This window comes from Physeter macrocephalus, unplaced genomic scaffold (genome assembly GCF_002837175.3).
Source record: "Physeter macrocephalus isolate SW-GA unplaced genomic scaffold, ASM283717v5 random_1197, whole genome shotgun sequence".
Taxonomy (NCBI): domain Eukaryota; kingdom Metazoa; phylum Chordata; class Mammalia; order Artiodactyla; family Physeteridae; genus Physeter; species Physeter macrocephalus.
Window position 1 is genome coordinate 9888 of NW_021146696.1, and position 15113 is coordinate 25000.

A 15113-nucleotide genomic window follows, 5' to 3' on the forward strand; every position below is an offset into this window, starting at 1 on the left:
AGCCCACCTAGAGAATAAGACTGGAGATCCAACACTTAAATCGGGAGGCTCTAGCACCAGAACTGACAGGTGAATGGAGCAGAATAGATGGTTCACTCACCTGGGGAAAGAGGGCAGACTGTTCTATGAATGGGGCTGGGCCCATTGGTTTAGCTATTCTATTTGGGAGAAAATTTTTTGGATTCCCACCTCATATCATACACTTAAATAAATTCTAGATGAATTAATAAATTTAATACAAAGAATTAGACCACTAAAAAAATAGTAGAAAATATTTATGATCTTTACGTACTATAGAGCAATGGAATAAGTCACAAAGAAAAACAGACTTGACTGTATGAAAAGTAAAACCCGTCAGTAGAAGCCGTCAGAAACCAAAATAGGGAGTTCCCTGGTGGCCTAGTGGTTAGGATTCGGGCTTTCCCTGCCATGGCCCAGGTTCAATCCCTGGCTGGGGAACTGAGATCCCACAAGCTGTGCGGTGTGGCCAAAAGAAAAAAAAAAAAGAAAGAAACCAACGTAAAAGGAGAAGCTATTAGCCACAAATATGATAAAGGGTTCATGTCACTCATAGATTACGAACTCATTCAAATCATTATAGTGATCACTGAGGCATGACAGAGAAGCAAAGGATGTAAATGGGAATTTTATAAAAGAAGCCAGTGCGTCAGATTTTTTACTTTTACACTTCCATCCACCATGTTCCCAATGGGAAAACTTAGTCCTTGAAAGGAATTGATCAAATCTACGAAACAAAACCACGGGGCTCATTACACTTCTTAGTGTTCACTAAAACCTTAGCTGCAGGTTGAACGGGACGACCTGATTTGGCTGACCTGGCTCGCCCGGGCCAGGTGTAGTGTCTCCAGCCAGTTTGGGAGGCCTTGCCCTTCTGGGCGGATTCCACCGCTCCCGGGTGGGGCTCCTGGTGAGTCAGCAGGTGAGGTGACTCAGGGACCAATCCCGGGCACAAGCAGCTGGGCAGTGACCAGGGACGTCCTGAGAGAGGCTTCACCAGGAAGCAGCGAGGGAGGCGTTACTTCCTAGAGTTGGGTGGGGAGCAGTAGTTGACACCTTTGATAATGAAACTTGTTCCTCTTAGCACAGGGGTTCTTGTTTTGGGGCTTTCTAAGGGAAACAGACCATCAGTATATCTCGGGGTAGAGACTATCACCGTGGAGAATATCACCACCAAATCCTCAGTATATCTCAGGGTAGAGAATATCACCGTAGAGAATATCACCACCAAATCCTAAGTCTTGAAGGATGAATGGGGCTTTGATCTTCCCAGGATAAAGACCTGCTCATCCTTGGGGAGATATCAAAGGTTTGGAGATGTTCAGCCTCAGATGCCTCTCCCAAGAGCTCTCTGAGAGACAACGGCCTCGGTCAGAATGAAAAGTAGCTGCCTAGGAGGGGCCAGACCACCCACCCTCTGCCTCACCCAGAGGAGGTCTCACTGACCTCATTCTTAGAACCATCCTAAGCCCTCCCAGCTTCTTATCCTACCTCGTGGGTGGAGAAGAGAGCTCAGACACCCACACCAGCGTGTCCTGCCTAGAAAGGAGAGAGATGGAGCTGGACCTGAGTATGCCAGTGGCCAGCTGGTATAAACACAGTGCCAGAGGCTGGCTGTCTCCCCACACCTATGTCAGTCTGGGAAGTATTAGGTGGAGTGTCTGCCCCAGGTGGACCCTCCCACCCTGTAGCCCACCATTTATATGACTTGCCCAATACCTGTCAGAGGTAAGACTATGGATTTTAGAACATTTGGCAACTCATAATGCATTTTGACAATGCATGGCATCAGGTACGCCCTCCACACCTGGGCCATGGCAGACATTACTCATTGATCACAGAAGCCAGAGAGCTAGCACAGTGGAGGCTTGGAGGAGAAAGGCCTGTCCTCTCCAGTTTGTGTTACCAGTTCTTCCCCTGACAACTCGCCTACGGCTACTGAAAAACAGCTTGTGAAATGAGAACAGAAGCATAAGAGGGTAACTATTAACAAATTATAAAGGAAAACAAGAGATTTAAAGTAAAGAAAGCAAACAAAATTAGAATAAAGGTAAGAACATAAATGAAAGGCAGTAAAGAAAGGGTAATGGCAGCCCAAATTTTAAAAATGAAGACTAAATTTATGTCAGAATTATAAAAAATGATAAAAGTTACAATTATAAAAAAGAGATTAAAAGAAAAAGCAACCTAAAAGTTTAGAAAGATAGAAGATAACAGGGAAATATATTTTAAAGGGATTTCAAAAGGTTAATGACCCTCTGGGCAACTTTTACAATCTTTCTGTAAGTCTAAAATTATCTCAAAAAATTTAAAATATTAAGTGAAACGCTAACATGAATCTGGAGTGAAAATTCAAAGTAAAAATAATGAAAAAATAAGGATATAAATAAACATATGTAAAATAAACCAATAAATATTGTAAATAAATATGTTTACTTAGATATGTTTTATTACATATATAGCAATAGATATGTATTTATTACATACCTTTATATAAATATATGTAATAAATCAAATAAATATATGTAAAATAAATCAAAACATAACTGAGATTTTAAAAGGGTAAGAAATAAAAACCAAGATCAAAAATTATAAAAGTTTAAAGGGAGGAAGTAGAAGCAGCTAGAACAGGGGAGTTTCAAAGATAAGAAAAAATATAAAGTAGAAAATAAATAATATGAGATAACTAGATCATTTAAGAGGAAGATATCAAAGTAAAATACAAGAGACTCAAATGAAAGAGATAAAAATGTAAAGCATGGAATAATCCAAAGTAACATGAATGAACCACAGCCCAATGACATACTCAAAAGTTCAGAAATTCAAAGTTATGAGTTGTTTTTAAGGTAAAGAATTAAATATCCTCAGTAAGGAAGGGGGCAAAGTATGATTAAATGGTCGTTTCTAGTGGCTTTGTTGAGCTGAAGCCACCTCTCAGCTGGGGCTTCTGGGGGAGAGGAGTGCATGCTGCTCTTCAGCCCGAAATTCATGCCCCCGCACTGTGCCCTGTTAAGGACTTAGCCTGGCCCTCAGAATGCACGCCCGAGGGTCCTGGCGGGAGCCAGTGAGGTGAGTGAAAGCCCGCCCCTGACCCCGGGGGACCACCTGACTCAGAGCTGGGGAGTCGGGACACCTAGGTCAAGTTGGTTCCATGGCACAGCAGCGTGTGATTGAACGATCACGTTGCTTCTCTGTGCCTCCTTTTCCTCACCAGCAGTGCCCAGCTGATGCCTTCCCTCTCGGTTAAAAAAAAAACAAACCCATCAGGGACTTCCCTGTTGGCACAGAGGTTAAGAGTCTGTCTGCCAATGCAGGGGACATGGGTTTGAGCCCTGGTCTGGGAAGATCCCACACGCCGCGGAGCAACGAAGCCCGCGAGCCACAGCTACTGAGCCCACGTGCCACGACCACTGAAGCCTGCGTGCCTAGAGCCCGTGCTCCGTAACGGGAGAGGCTACCGCAACGAGAAGCCCGGGCACTGCAGCAAAGAGTAGCCCCCGCTCGCCACAACGAAGACCCAATGCAGCCAAAAATAAAAATAAATAAATTTATAAAATAAAAAAAAAATTTTTAACCCCATCAAACTACCAGTCAGCAGCATTTACTTTTTAATGAAGTGGAAAGAGCAGTGAGCATAGTAACGAGTCAGGCCTCCTGAACCTGCCCACCTGATGGTTTTGGACATGAACTGATGTGACGCTGGTGCGTTAAAAGTGCCTGCCCACCTGATGGTTTTGGACATGAACTGATGTGACGCTGGTGCGTTAAAAGTGCACATACAAGTAAATAACACTTTGGCAGCGATACACCCCGCGGGTGAGGTTGAGCATCTGGTTGTTGGGGAGGAGAGACGGGAGGTGGAAATCTGCCTGCTGTGAACTGGGGAGGTGGCACCTCTCTCTCCCTGCCCCTACCCCACCCCCAAGCACTTAGCCTCCCCACAGCATCCCAGGCCTCACCTCCCATCTTCATTCCCCAGGTGGGCTTTGAACCAGGATGGCTGAACCCCGCCAGGAGTTCAACGTGATGGAAGATCATGCTCAGGGGGACTACACCCTGCTGCAAGACCACGAGGGTGACGTGGAGCCCGGCCTGAAAGGTTAGTGCACAGCCCCGCGTAACGGGCCCGGGCGCCGTGGGGACCCCGGCCCACCCGATTGCTCTGGAAAGGGCTGACAGGAAAGGTTCGCATCCTGACTTTTAAAGGAGTTTTAAATACTTTATTGTGTTAGATTGTCGATAGACTTGAAACCTCATTAATTTGAGTGAGCCAACAGAACTCAAAATGTGAGGCTCTTTGAAAATCTGCCTTTTGCAAAGGAGAGTTTGCCACGTACGCGGATATAGTATGATAAAGATTGCTGGTGGCTTGTTGGTCTAATTAATACAAGGGTGCTCTGTTGAGTCTTTAACCATACCCATTAACCTATAAATCAGCAGGGTTTATTAGCATGCAAAATACATGACTTTATACATTATTTTTTTCTCTTCCTTAATAGGCCCGTCTGGCCCCTCTTTGGCCAGAGTTGGTTAGCTCTGGGTTTCTTACTGTCCCTATTATACCTTAATAAACCACATCAACCTCTAAATGTTCTATAGTACAGTCTTTTGGCCCAATTGGCTTGGCCTCCTCTCTCCCCTTCACTGCACTGTCTGACCACCGAGATCGGGGAGCCCCGTGGAGCACACAGAGCCCTCTCTCTGGCTCTGAACGCTAGTCCCTGCCTCGCTGATGGGAGCGCCAAGATGAGGTGTAGGGCACTGGGTTGTACTATAAGGAACCCTCTCCCCACAGTGTCACTGGTGGCCAGTGCTCCCTGGAGCAGCCCACCGTGCAGCCCCGGGATAAGAAAGACTAGGTCCCTGTCTTCTAGACCCATTTCTAAGGAGATGAAATGGCAGTCTACTTTTCTCTTTTAATGCTAAAAATAACAAGCCTGGGGTGTGCGGTGTCGATGGCAGTGGTAGAGCTCCAAGGTGGGAAGGGAACTCTTCTGGGTACATCTATCTGGGAAGGTTCCCTGGAAGAGGCGGGGTTACCAGAAGGAGCCCTGGGTTGGGGAAGCACATGGAGAAAACATCCCTACCTTGGAGACGCTTCAGGACTCGTCGGGGGGCCTTGTTTCAAAGGCTGACTTCTCTGTACCTGTTTAAGCAGAGAACACGTTAGGAGGCAGAGCTTGGGAATTAGACAAGTGGGCTCCAAGTTGGGGGAGGTGAGGGAAGAAATGGGCTGTCCCCGGAGCTCAGACGCCACCCTCTGGCCTTGGGAGACACCCAGCCCGAAGCTCTGGGTGAGGAGACATGCCTGCTCCCATTCGGCTCAACCCTCCCCTCCTGGTGTCAGGCACCAATGGTGGCAAGAAACGTGCATTCTGACCTCTCCCAGGCCACAGCCAGGCTCCAGCCAGAGCTGCTAATTTTCAACTCCCCAAGGGGTTGGAAGGGCAGCTGGGCCCTGAGAGCTCCCTCATCTGAGGACCTGAGCCCACCATCCCTCCCCATGAGTGTTCTGCCTCATTATCAGTATCGCTGCTCTCACTTTCAAGTGTCCCTATGTGGGTGATAAAGTATATGGCTACCCTACTTATAATGGGACTTCCTTAAAATGATGATTCAGGTGACTTCCCTGGTGGTCCAGTGGTTGAGACTTTGCCTTCCAATGCAGGGGGTGTGGGTTTGATCCCTGCTTGGGGAGCTGAGATCCCACATGCCATGTGGCCAAAAAAACAAAACATAAAAACAACAGAAGCAATATTGTAACAAATTCAATAAAGACTGTGAAAATGGTCCACATCCAAAAAAATCTTTAAAAAAAACCGATAATTCAGGCATTTTTGTAGAACTCTACGAAAGTTGGCAAAGGGCTTTGGCAACCGACGTCTCAGGTAGCGCTCACAATAACCAGTGAAGGCGGAGGTTGCCTTCCCCAGTTTACAGATGACAAAGTTTCGTGTCTGAGATTATGGGGCTAGTATAGCCTTTAGCTCCATGCCAGCTGTTTTTGCCTCTGGTCACCCTTAGCCAAGTCTCCTTGAAGCTCCAGTTATTAAACTCTTGTGGGTGGAATCCAACTTAGAATCCCAACATGCTGAACTCTGCCCCAGATGAATTGTGCCAATGAAAAAACGATGCTCATGGGAATTCCCTGGCAGTCCAGTGCTTAGGACTCGGCGCTTTCATTGCTGTGGCCCAGGTTCGATCCCTGGTCGGGGAACTTAAGATCCCACCAGCCAAAAGAAAAAAGAAAAATGATGCTCTGTTTAGGGTAGCCAGGTTTAAAAATTAAGTTAAAATATATATATTGTGTTGTCACAAATGTACCATAATAATTTAGGATGTTAACAATTTGGGAAACTGGGTGTGGGGTATCCTGTCTGGTCTATCTTTGCAGTTTTTCTGTAAGTCTAAAACTGTTCTCAAATAAAAAGTTCATTTTTTTAAAGTCCGGGGGAAAAAGTGGTTTTTACCACTTTTATTTTTTGAAAGAGAAACTAAATTCAATTTGTAAAGTAAGAACAAATTTACCAAGTTATTTTGTGTCTCAGAGGTGCTTAAAGTATGTTTACTGAAACTCCTCAATTCTTTTAACATAAAACGTGATTGGAAGTTCTATCCTGAAACAGATGTATGTATGAATATGTATAATATATATATGCAAATTTTCTGATGCTAATAACCTTTTTGTCGCTGCTTTGAAAGTGTTTGAAGACAGTTTAAACAAACTTACCCAAAGAATATACTTGCCAAGAAAGCAAGTTGATACCTAAGAGATTTTCATAGTTCTCATCAAATTTATTCTTGCTACTAAGGATTTAGAATGAGTTATGTTTATATGGGGAGTGAACAGTGTGACTTGACAGAAGGTGTCACTTTACAAGCAACATTTTAGATAAGTGACAGAGACTTTTTTGAATAATGACAAGAAACCACATGTAAAATACTAAAACAAAGAGCATCTGCATTGATGCTAAAAGTTGGAATAGGATTAGATAGAGCCAAAGAGAGCAGCAAAGTGGGTAAAAGCTGGTTAACTGATAAAATAATGCACCCACATGAATTAAAAGGTGTTAATGAGTTAACTTGTTAGACCTTCCAGAAGACCCTCAGAAGAGGCTTCTTCCTCCTTCCTTCCCTCCCTCCAAGAAATTTAACAAGGATAAAGCAGATGATGACAGTGTAGGCTGGGGATGGATTGGGGGAAGGGGTGTTTGGGGGACAGGTGTTTGAGGCACCGTCACGCCCATAGGCTTCTGTGCTCTGACAGTCGAGGCTGGTCCGTAATAAGACCCGGCAGACAGTCTGCATGATGGTCCCTCACCATGTGTCCAGAGCCTACTTGAGGGAGTTGGCAGGTTTTTGCAAGCTCCAGGACCGGAAGCTTCTTTAGAATCAGCCCTTCTTTGGCTGGATGGGTGCAGCCAGGGCTGAGTGTCCAGGGATGGTGTTCTAGCAGAGGGTGCGACTTGTCTGATCTCGAAGTGTACTAAAACACCGCTTGACTTTTTTCGTCTCGTGAGTCTGCTTCATGCAGAACCAGCTCCCTGTCCTCTATCTCCAAGGCCGCCCCCACCCCAGGTGGAGTGGCTTTTGCAGAGTCCATCCGAGCTCCCTTGGCTTTGGATTCTGAAAGGACAGTTTTCTCATAAGTAGCGATGGCTGACATTTCAGGTGTAACTCAAGGCTTGTTGGGCGGTACTTGGAGACACAGCCAAGTGTACAGTTAGAAGTAGGTACTGTGTCTGCCCTGAGCTAATTCCTTTGCAGAGGAAGGAGTTGGATCTCTGAGTGTTTTCCCAGGTCATTAATTGCCATTAATTCATGGCAGTGATCTCCCATGAATCTCTTCAGTAGGGAAACACAAAGCCCCAAGTTTACTTGTGGCTTAGCTTTCTGGTGTCTGCTGCCCGTTTGTCAATATAAGAGCCTTTGTCTCAATTGGAACCACAAGCTAATTAAAAGGCAATTTCTCCTCTCGTCCCAGAACAGGTAAACATTGCGTGCCTCTTTGCCTGGTGACCCTGGTTTGGGGGCCCAGCTGTGTTGGGGTGGGGGTGGGATTGGTCCCCTTGTGGTTTTATCATGTGGCCACGGTCCATCCATCTGGGTTCCACTCTGGGTGATTTCAGCTCCAAAAGACACTGTCCCCAAGGTCCTCTGAGGTCGAAAGCAGGGGTGGAGAGAGGCAGCCATTCTGAGGGGCTCATTGTATATGTTCCAGAATCTCCCCTGCAGACCCCGGCCGATGATGGATCTGAGGAACCAGGCTCTGAAACCTCTGATGCTAAGAGCACTCCAACGGCGGAAGGTGGGGCCTCCCTCTTCTCATGGCTTTATTCAAGCAGCTCCTTCCATGCTCCAGCCTGCGCTTAGCCACGCTTTGAGCTCATACGTGCCACCCTTCCTGGCTGCATTTGCTGCTGCCTCTCCCTCTGGCTGAGAGATAGCTCGCTCAGTGCTTTGCAGGACGGGGCTCAGGCCCCGGATGTTGTGGGAGCCACGCTCTGTTTTGATGCCTTGCTCGCTAGGGTCAGGTATGGGCAGCTTCATCGTGTGTGAGTTTTGAGGCATCCACACTTGAACAGGCTGGGATCTGTGGCAAAGCAGGGCCTGACCTCAGCTCCACAAAACCCCTGCTCCTCACCCATTGTCCTCCCCAAACTTCTTTCATGAGCCACCAGGTCCTAAAGCAGCCGTTTGGCTGAGCAAAGGGCAGGTCAGTGCACATCTCCAAGCTCACACTTTGGGACTGGTTTTGGTTTAGTATCCTTCATTTCTTGAGCTTGGCCTGGGTGTCTGGACCTTGGCCATGGTGTTAGTTCCAGCCCATCTTCTAAGCTGTCCTCTGTAGACATTTGGTGTCTAAGTTATTACAAAGCTGCTGATGTATTTCCTGAAGTGTTCCTTGGTCCTGATTTTGACCATCTTCTCTTGCTTCCCATCTATATCAGTCAAGACTGTGTTGATCGCAGGTAATGGAAAACCCAACTAACTGTGACATACATATGAAGAGGTTTATTTGTCTCACATAATAAAATGTCTGGACTTGGGCAGCAGCTTCTCAGTGTCAACTATTTTATCTTCTGCCATCATTAATGGCTGGATTGTTGCCTTATGGTTACAGAATGGCTGCTGTACCTCCAGGCATCACATCTGCCTTCAAAGTAGAAAGAAAGTAGCAAAGCCAAAAGAACCCTGAAACCAAATGTGTTCCCTTTTTATTAGGAAAGCAACAGTTTTTCTGCAGGCCCCACCTAACCAACTTCTGTTTATGTATCATTGGCCAGAACTGGGTCTCACGGCCACCCCTGGCTGTAAGGGAGGCTGGGACATTGAGCATTTTGCCTTCCAGGCTCTTTAGCAGGAAAAATCAAGGGATAAGGGCATTGAGAATGGCTTTTGAGTAACCAGTCGGCAGTATCTGCCCCTCCATCTCTCCATCCTCTCCAAGGTTCTATTCTCAGCACTTCCCTGGGCCCTGCCCATGACTTTGATGAGAACCTGGCCCCAGCATCTCCCCAAGCGTCCACCTTTGGATGAATTCAGAAAGTGGCTGTCAAGTGCCTGCCAATTGATGGTGCATCCGTGGAGGATATAGTGGATGTGACCCTTCCCCCCCTTTTGCCCCGCCCCCACCTCTGAGGTTCTCAGCCTAGTGACGAGAATACCAGACCAAATGCTGTTTGCTCTCCTTCTTAGAGCCAGTGATGTTAAGACATAGCCTGCTGATCTTGTTAGGACAGTTTTGCAAGTTGCCCACCGCCCTGAGAAGGTCCTGAAACACTAATGCCAGATTTTATGCCAGCCTTCCAAATCAGCTTTATTCTGGAAGAATCTACCAACCAAGTCTTGCTGCATTCTGGACCCTGTCCATGTGTGCATCCCAAGAGCTTCAGCTCTGGCCCCGCAGGGAATGGGGGAGCCTGCTGGGGCTGGACTCTGCCAGGCTGCTCCCCAGACAACCATAATAAAATGGACTCCTTTTGACGAACCTGAGTCAGGCTCTTGGGAAGCTTTCAAAGCTGACAACTCCTTATGTTTGCCCAGAATGGCCTGGGAGTATGCCAGGGCATTGCTCAGGGAAGAATGCCGATTTGGAAGTGTTCACCTCGATGAGAGACCCAACAGCAACTCCTGGCGGTGGATCTTTTCCTCCAGCCTCTGCTCTGAAGGTGGATCCATCTGTGGGCCTGTTGTCAAGCACCTGACTCCAGACAGGGCCGGCCTGTTCATTGCCACCCAGGGGAGTCTGTGGTTTTAAACCATGGGTCATGGGCTCCGGGAGACAGGGGGATTAGAACTGGAAGAGACCTTGGAGGTCACCTGGTGGTGATACTCCCATTTTGCAGATGAGGAAACTGAGACCCTAAGAGGATAAAGGACTTGCCCAAAGCCAGCCTCCCAGCAGAGCCGTAGACTCCAGCCCTGACTGCAGGGTTCCTGCACTGCCTTGGTCCCAGTCCCATTCTCCTGTTCTGCACTGCTCTAAGGATCAAACACCTGTGACCAGTCATCTGATTTTCAACACTTCCTCCTTAAAAACACTTGCGACCGTCCCCAGCCGTCCCTCTCACTGCAGTGTTTACAGGGGGGCTGTCCTGGCTTTCCTGGCAGAGGGCCTGGGTGTCTCATGCATGGGTGCCACTCAAACAGAGTATTGATGTGCTCCCTGGAGAAATGTCAAGCTGGAGCACGGCTCTGGGCCTTGCTCTGTGGGGCTGCTTTTTTGCATGTGGCTGAGTCCCCTCCCCATCCCCATCCCTGCATCTTTGCATCCCCAAAGAGCAAAGGTGAGGGGTGTGGCACAGCTCAGCCCGGCCCCCTGAGGTGACTCTCCGTGGTTTCCAGACGTGACAGCACCCTTAGTGGATGAGGGAGCCCCCGGTGAGCAGGCGGCCGCTCAGCTCCCCACGGAGATCCCAGAAGGAACCACAGGTGAGGGTGACTCCCAGGTCCGGGTGCCCAGCTCCCCTGCTGGAGGATGGGTGCACGTGGGGTTATGCCCATCTCCAAGTGCAGCAGGAATGTGGGTGGACACCAGCCTCTGGGAATCTCTGGTTGTTGAGCCTGATGCCCTTTTCCTTCCATGGCTGGCTGCCTGCCTGCCTGCCTCCCAGAGAATAGAGGACCTTCTGGATTCCTTCTAGCTCCTCCTCTCCTTGTCTTAGCTCCAGAGAGTTCTCTGAGGCAGGCTGGTGGCAGATCCTGCCTTCACCCCCAAGGTCAGTCCACCCTCCTGCTGTGACTCTGCCAGCAACAGGGTTACTTCCTCGGAGGTAAACAGCTCCCTGGGGGGCAGCCGAGTGTACAGCAGCATCTAGATGGCCCACCCACACCTTTGGAGGATTGTAATTGGACATTCCCCGAGGAACTCAGCGACGTAATCTAGCATCCATTTTTAGGACTATCTTTTCAAAAGTATCAGTGTCGAACAGACATGACGAGACTGTCCTGTCTCCACGGATGATGGGGAGCAGCCCAGACAGGGCACTGACCAGAAATACCACTGGATTCAGGGCCGCCAGAGTCACCTGTGAGCTGCCCAGGCCCTTAGGGAACAGCGAGCACAGCCCAGAGCCCTGGCTGTCACTTCCTTCACATCCCCTTCCCTGGGCTTACGCACGACTCCAGCCGTTGGCTCGGTGATTTGGAGGGTTCTCAGCACGAAATGCAGAAGAGTTCTGGGCCGTATGTCACCAGCAACGGACAGCGGGGGAAATGTCCCCCGGCAGGAGTTTTCTTTCCTTCCTGAAGACGGGGCTCAGGGCAGCCGTTTAGGAAGCCTGCAGCCCTCTCCCGGGCCTGTGTGCTGGGAACACTGGCCAGGGGCCAAGCAGCACCACGGCTTCCTCCAAGTAGTTTCTATTTGCAAGTCGATCTTCTGAGATGGGTGGAGGGGGATGTTCTGGAAGCTGGCAGGCCTCGTCCTTGACAGTGAAGGTCGTTTGAAGGCCGTGGAACGAACGACTCATGGTAACTTGGCTTTTGTCTCCCTTTGTCCCTTTACAATTGTGTCAGTGGGCGAAGCTCTTCCCCTGCCTGGGGTGAAAACTCTAGCCACCTCTTGACTTTTGATCACTTCTGAGTTATCAAAAGTGTTTTAAGTTTCCACAATCACAAAACCCAGTCTGCAAATGCTGATTAGAATGTCCAGTCCTGCATAACAGCCAAAGCTGCAGCCCCTCCTCTCTGGGACTAGGGAGGGGGCGAGGACGGGGCAGGGGCAGGAAGGTTCTTACTGCGTTGGCGCTGCCGTGAGCCAGCTCCACATGGTCTGCAGGTGTTTAAAGCTGACTCTTTCTCTGTGGGGACCTTTCTGGAATTCTTCCAGACACCCCACCATCCCCATCATCCCTCCGAAGGCCCCTCCCTCTGCGTTTGATTCCAGCAGACATTTCTTCTCTCTTTGGCCCCTTGGGGTCTGAAGAGCCACCTCCAGCCTCTCGCCTGCTGAGGTCAGCTTGTTCACATCAGTGGCCCTGCTGCATGTGGCCTGAGGTGCCCCCTCCACTATAGCTGCCCTGTGCCCACAACAGGTCCATGGGGAACATGGGTGTTCTCTGCCCCAACAGACTACGGATATGCAGACTGCCCGTAGGCTTTGCTCTGCCACCAAGGCAGGGCCAGCGTGTCTCTCCTCCTCCGGTTTTCCCCGGTGGGCTTCTGACAGCCGTCCACCTTGTCCCTAACCATAGGGAACTCACACCACGTGTCTCCCCCTGGTGCCTTGAAACCCTCTCGATGGGATGAGGTGGGAGGTGGCCAGGCAGCCACCCCGCATCCCCCAAGCTGCTGTCTCTAAAGAAATCCTCCTCAAAAATTCTCTCCCCCACCACCCTTTACATCCTCAATGAAGCGGGAGGTTTTAGAGTTGGGGGGACATTTTCTCAGCTGGTGGCTTTAACAATAGGTACCTTAATTTAGCACCTCACTTGGGCATGTCCCCTTTGCTGTGTCCTGGTTCTCCTACGAAGCTTCCCGTTTGAGGTCCATTTGGGGGTGCAGTGTGGCCATCCCTTTGCAGGGTTCCCTGCCTCGCAGGGTGAGCATGGAGCCCTCTTGGGGCTCCGGGGATATGGAGAAGCCATACAGGGATGTGACGGCCCAGCCACTGTCACACACCCTCCCTCTCTTTGGCTTCTCTGAGCGTCTCCCTTGCTGGGATCAGGGGATGTCAGAGATGTGAGCAGCAGCCCGCAGTTTCTGAATTGCATCAGGACCAGGATATCAAGACACCGCGTGGGTAAGCGAAAGTGGTGGGCTTCCCAGTGCCACGGCGGTGATGTCCTCGGCATGGCTCCTCGTGTCCTCCGTCTCCAGGACTCCGTGCCATCTAGCTGGACTTGCTGCCCCTCTGAGCCTCTCTTCCATCACCTGTCAGAAACTCAGATCAAACCTATGCTCGGAGCTGTGCTTCCCAGACAGTCGGCTGTTGTCAAGTGACGCGGAGCTGTCACCGTTAGACCTCACAGGCCGTACAGTGTCAGCGTGCAGGGGACCCAGAGGTGTTCCTGCCTAGGAGCTGGCCGTGGGGGAGCTGCCCGAGCCCACTGCTGGCCCCCTGCCCCTCGCCACAGCTGCCCTGGGCCAGCCAGCAGGCTGGCTGTTTATAAGGCCATCATGCGTCTGTCCAGCGACCCAGGGGCTCTTTCTTTTGCCTCCGCCGTGTTCTCTGAGGTGGACCCGTATGGCAGGTGGTGGTAACCTGGCATTTCTGGTTTAGGTGTAGAGACTGAGTCATTGCAGGACTGGCAGAGAAGACTGGTGGCCCAGCCAGCAACCGGTGGGCATTTCTCAGGGTGGTGGCCTCTCTGTCACTGTCCGTCGGGGCATGTTGGCTCTCCTGGGATCATGGGGTCACCGCACGTCAGTGTGTGACGTGATCAACTTGCCTTTTAGGGGCTCTTTCTTCTGGACAGTTGTACCCAGTGTCCTGCCGCAATAGCCCGATTTTTTTCACGATGCAGAAATTGGTGTTGTATGAAAGCTTATTGATTTGGGTACCACTGATGATCCGTAGCTTTTCTCAGTCTTTTTTTGTTTGGGATGGACTGTGGCTCCCTAAGCAGGAGCCCAAGACACCCCAAAAGCTGCTCACTGACACTGCTGGCCTCACTTTAGCCAGGTAGCCCCTATTCTAAGCATGAGGTTAAAGCGCTTGCCCAGTAGTTTGGAGGAAAGAAACTGAACCGCCGGGGGGCCCCTGCTGTGTCCCAGGCACTTTGCTAAATACATTCACACCATCTTGTATAAATTCTCACCACTCTCCTGCAAGGTGAGCCAGTGTCATCACCTGGGTATTCTAGAGTTGGAGACAGAGGCCCAGAGGGGCTGAGTAATGGTGGCACCTGGGTTTGAGCCCCAGCTGGACTCCACAGCCCGCGCCTAGTCCTTCCTGCACCTTTGCCGCCCGCCGCCCCAGGAGCGCTGGCTGGGGCTGGGAGGGCATCCTCCGCCCGGACACAGCTCCCACAGCGGTGGCCGAGCAGCAAATTGCTTCTCTGACCTCACCTGTCCTGTGTCTTTATTGAGTGGGGTACTGAGGACCCTGGGCCCATTGTGGAGAAGGTCTTTCCTACTGGACTGTGTCGCCCATAAGGTGCGTGTTTGTGTGGGTTTTGTTTAGTGAACTGTTTTCATCCACGTCCCCGGCAGTCACATTTGCAAAGAGCCAGAGGTGCAGCGCCTTGGTGCTGCTAAGGTGTGCCTTTCCTGAGTGCTTTCAGAAACATAGCGGAAGAGGCGGGGAGCTTTGTCTCTAGCAAACAGTAACCGTCTTTGCTTTTATCTTCTTCATTTGCCGACACACAAACCAGCTGAAGAAGCAGGCATTGGAGACACCCCCAACCTGGAAGACCAAGCTGCTGGACATGTGACCCAAGGTCAGTGGGCTAGAATTGCCTGCCACGCATGACCTGGGGGGTTGGGAAGAGGGGGATGGCGACACAGATGGACCCTACCCTGAAAAGAGAATTTGGACCTGGGCCTTAATTCCTGATCTTTAGGAGTTGGTTTTTATCGAAGGTGGGCTATTCAGATAGAGAAAGAGCTCTAGCTCTTTCTAGCCATTTCTGAGTCTTTCCTGAGGTGTTTAG

General features: G+C 49.9%; 1 protein-coding gene across 1 annotated transcript; it reads left to right on the forward strand.

Moving 5' to 3' along the window:
- The first annotated feature begins 2735 nt into the window (after window positions 1-2735).
- On the forward strand, window positions 2736-15000 carry LOC114485474 (microtubule-associated protein tau-like). Its single transcript, XM_028486961.2, has 4 exons — window positions 2736-4117; window positions 8240-8326; window positions 10867-10953; window positions 14835-15000. The coding sequence occupies exons 1-4, from the start codon at window positions 4015-4017 to the stop codon at window positions 14930-14932; spliced, it is 375 nt and encodes a 124-aa protein (XP_028342762.1). The 5' UTR covers window positions 2736-4014; the 3' UTR covers window positions 14933-15000.
- The last annotated feature ends 113 nt before the right edge of the window (window positions 15001-15113 follow it).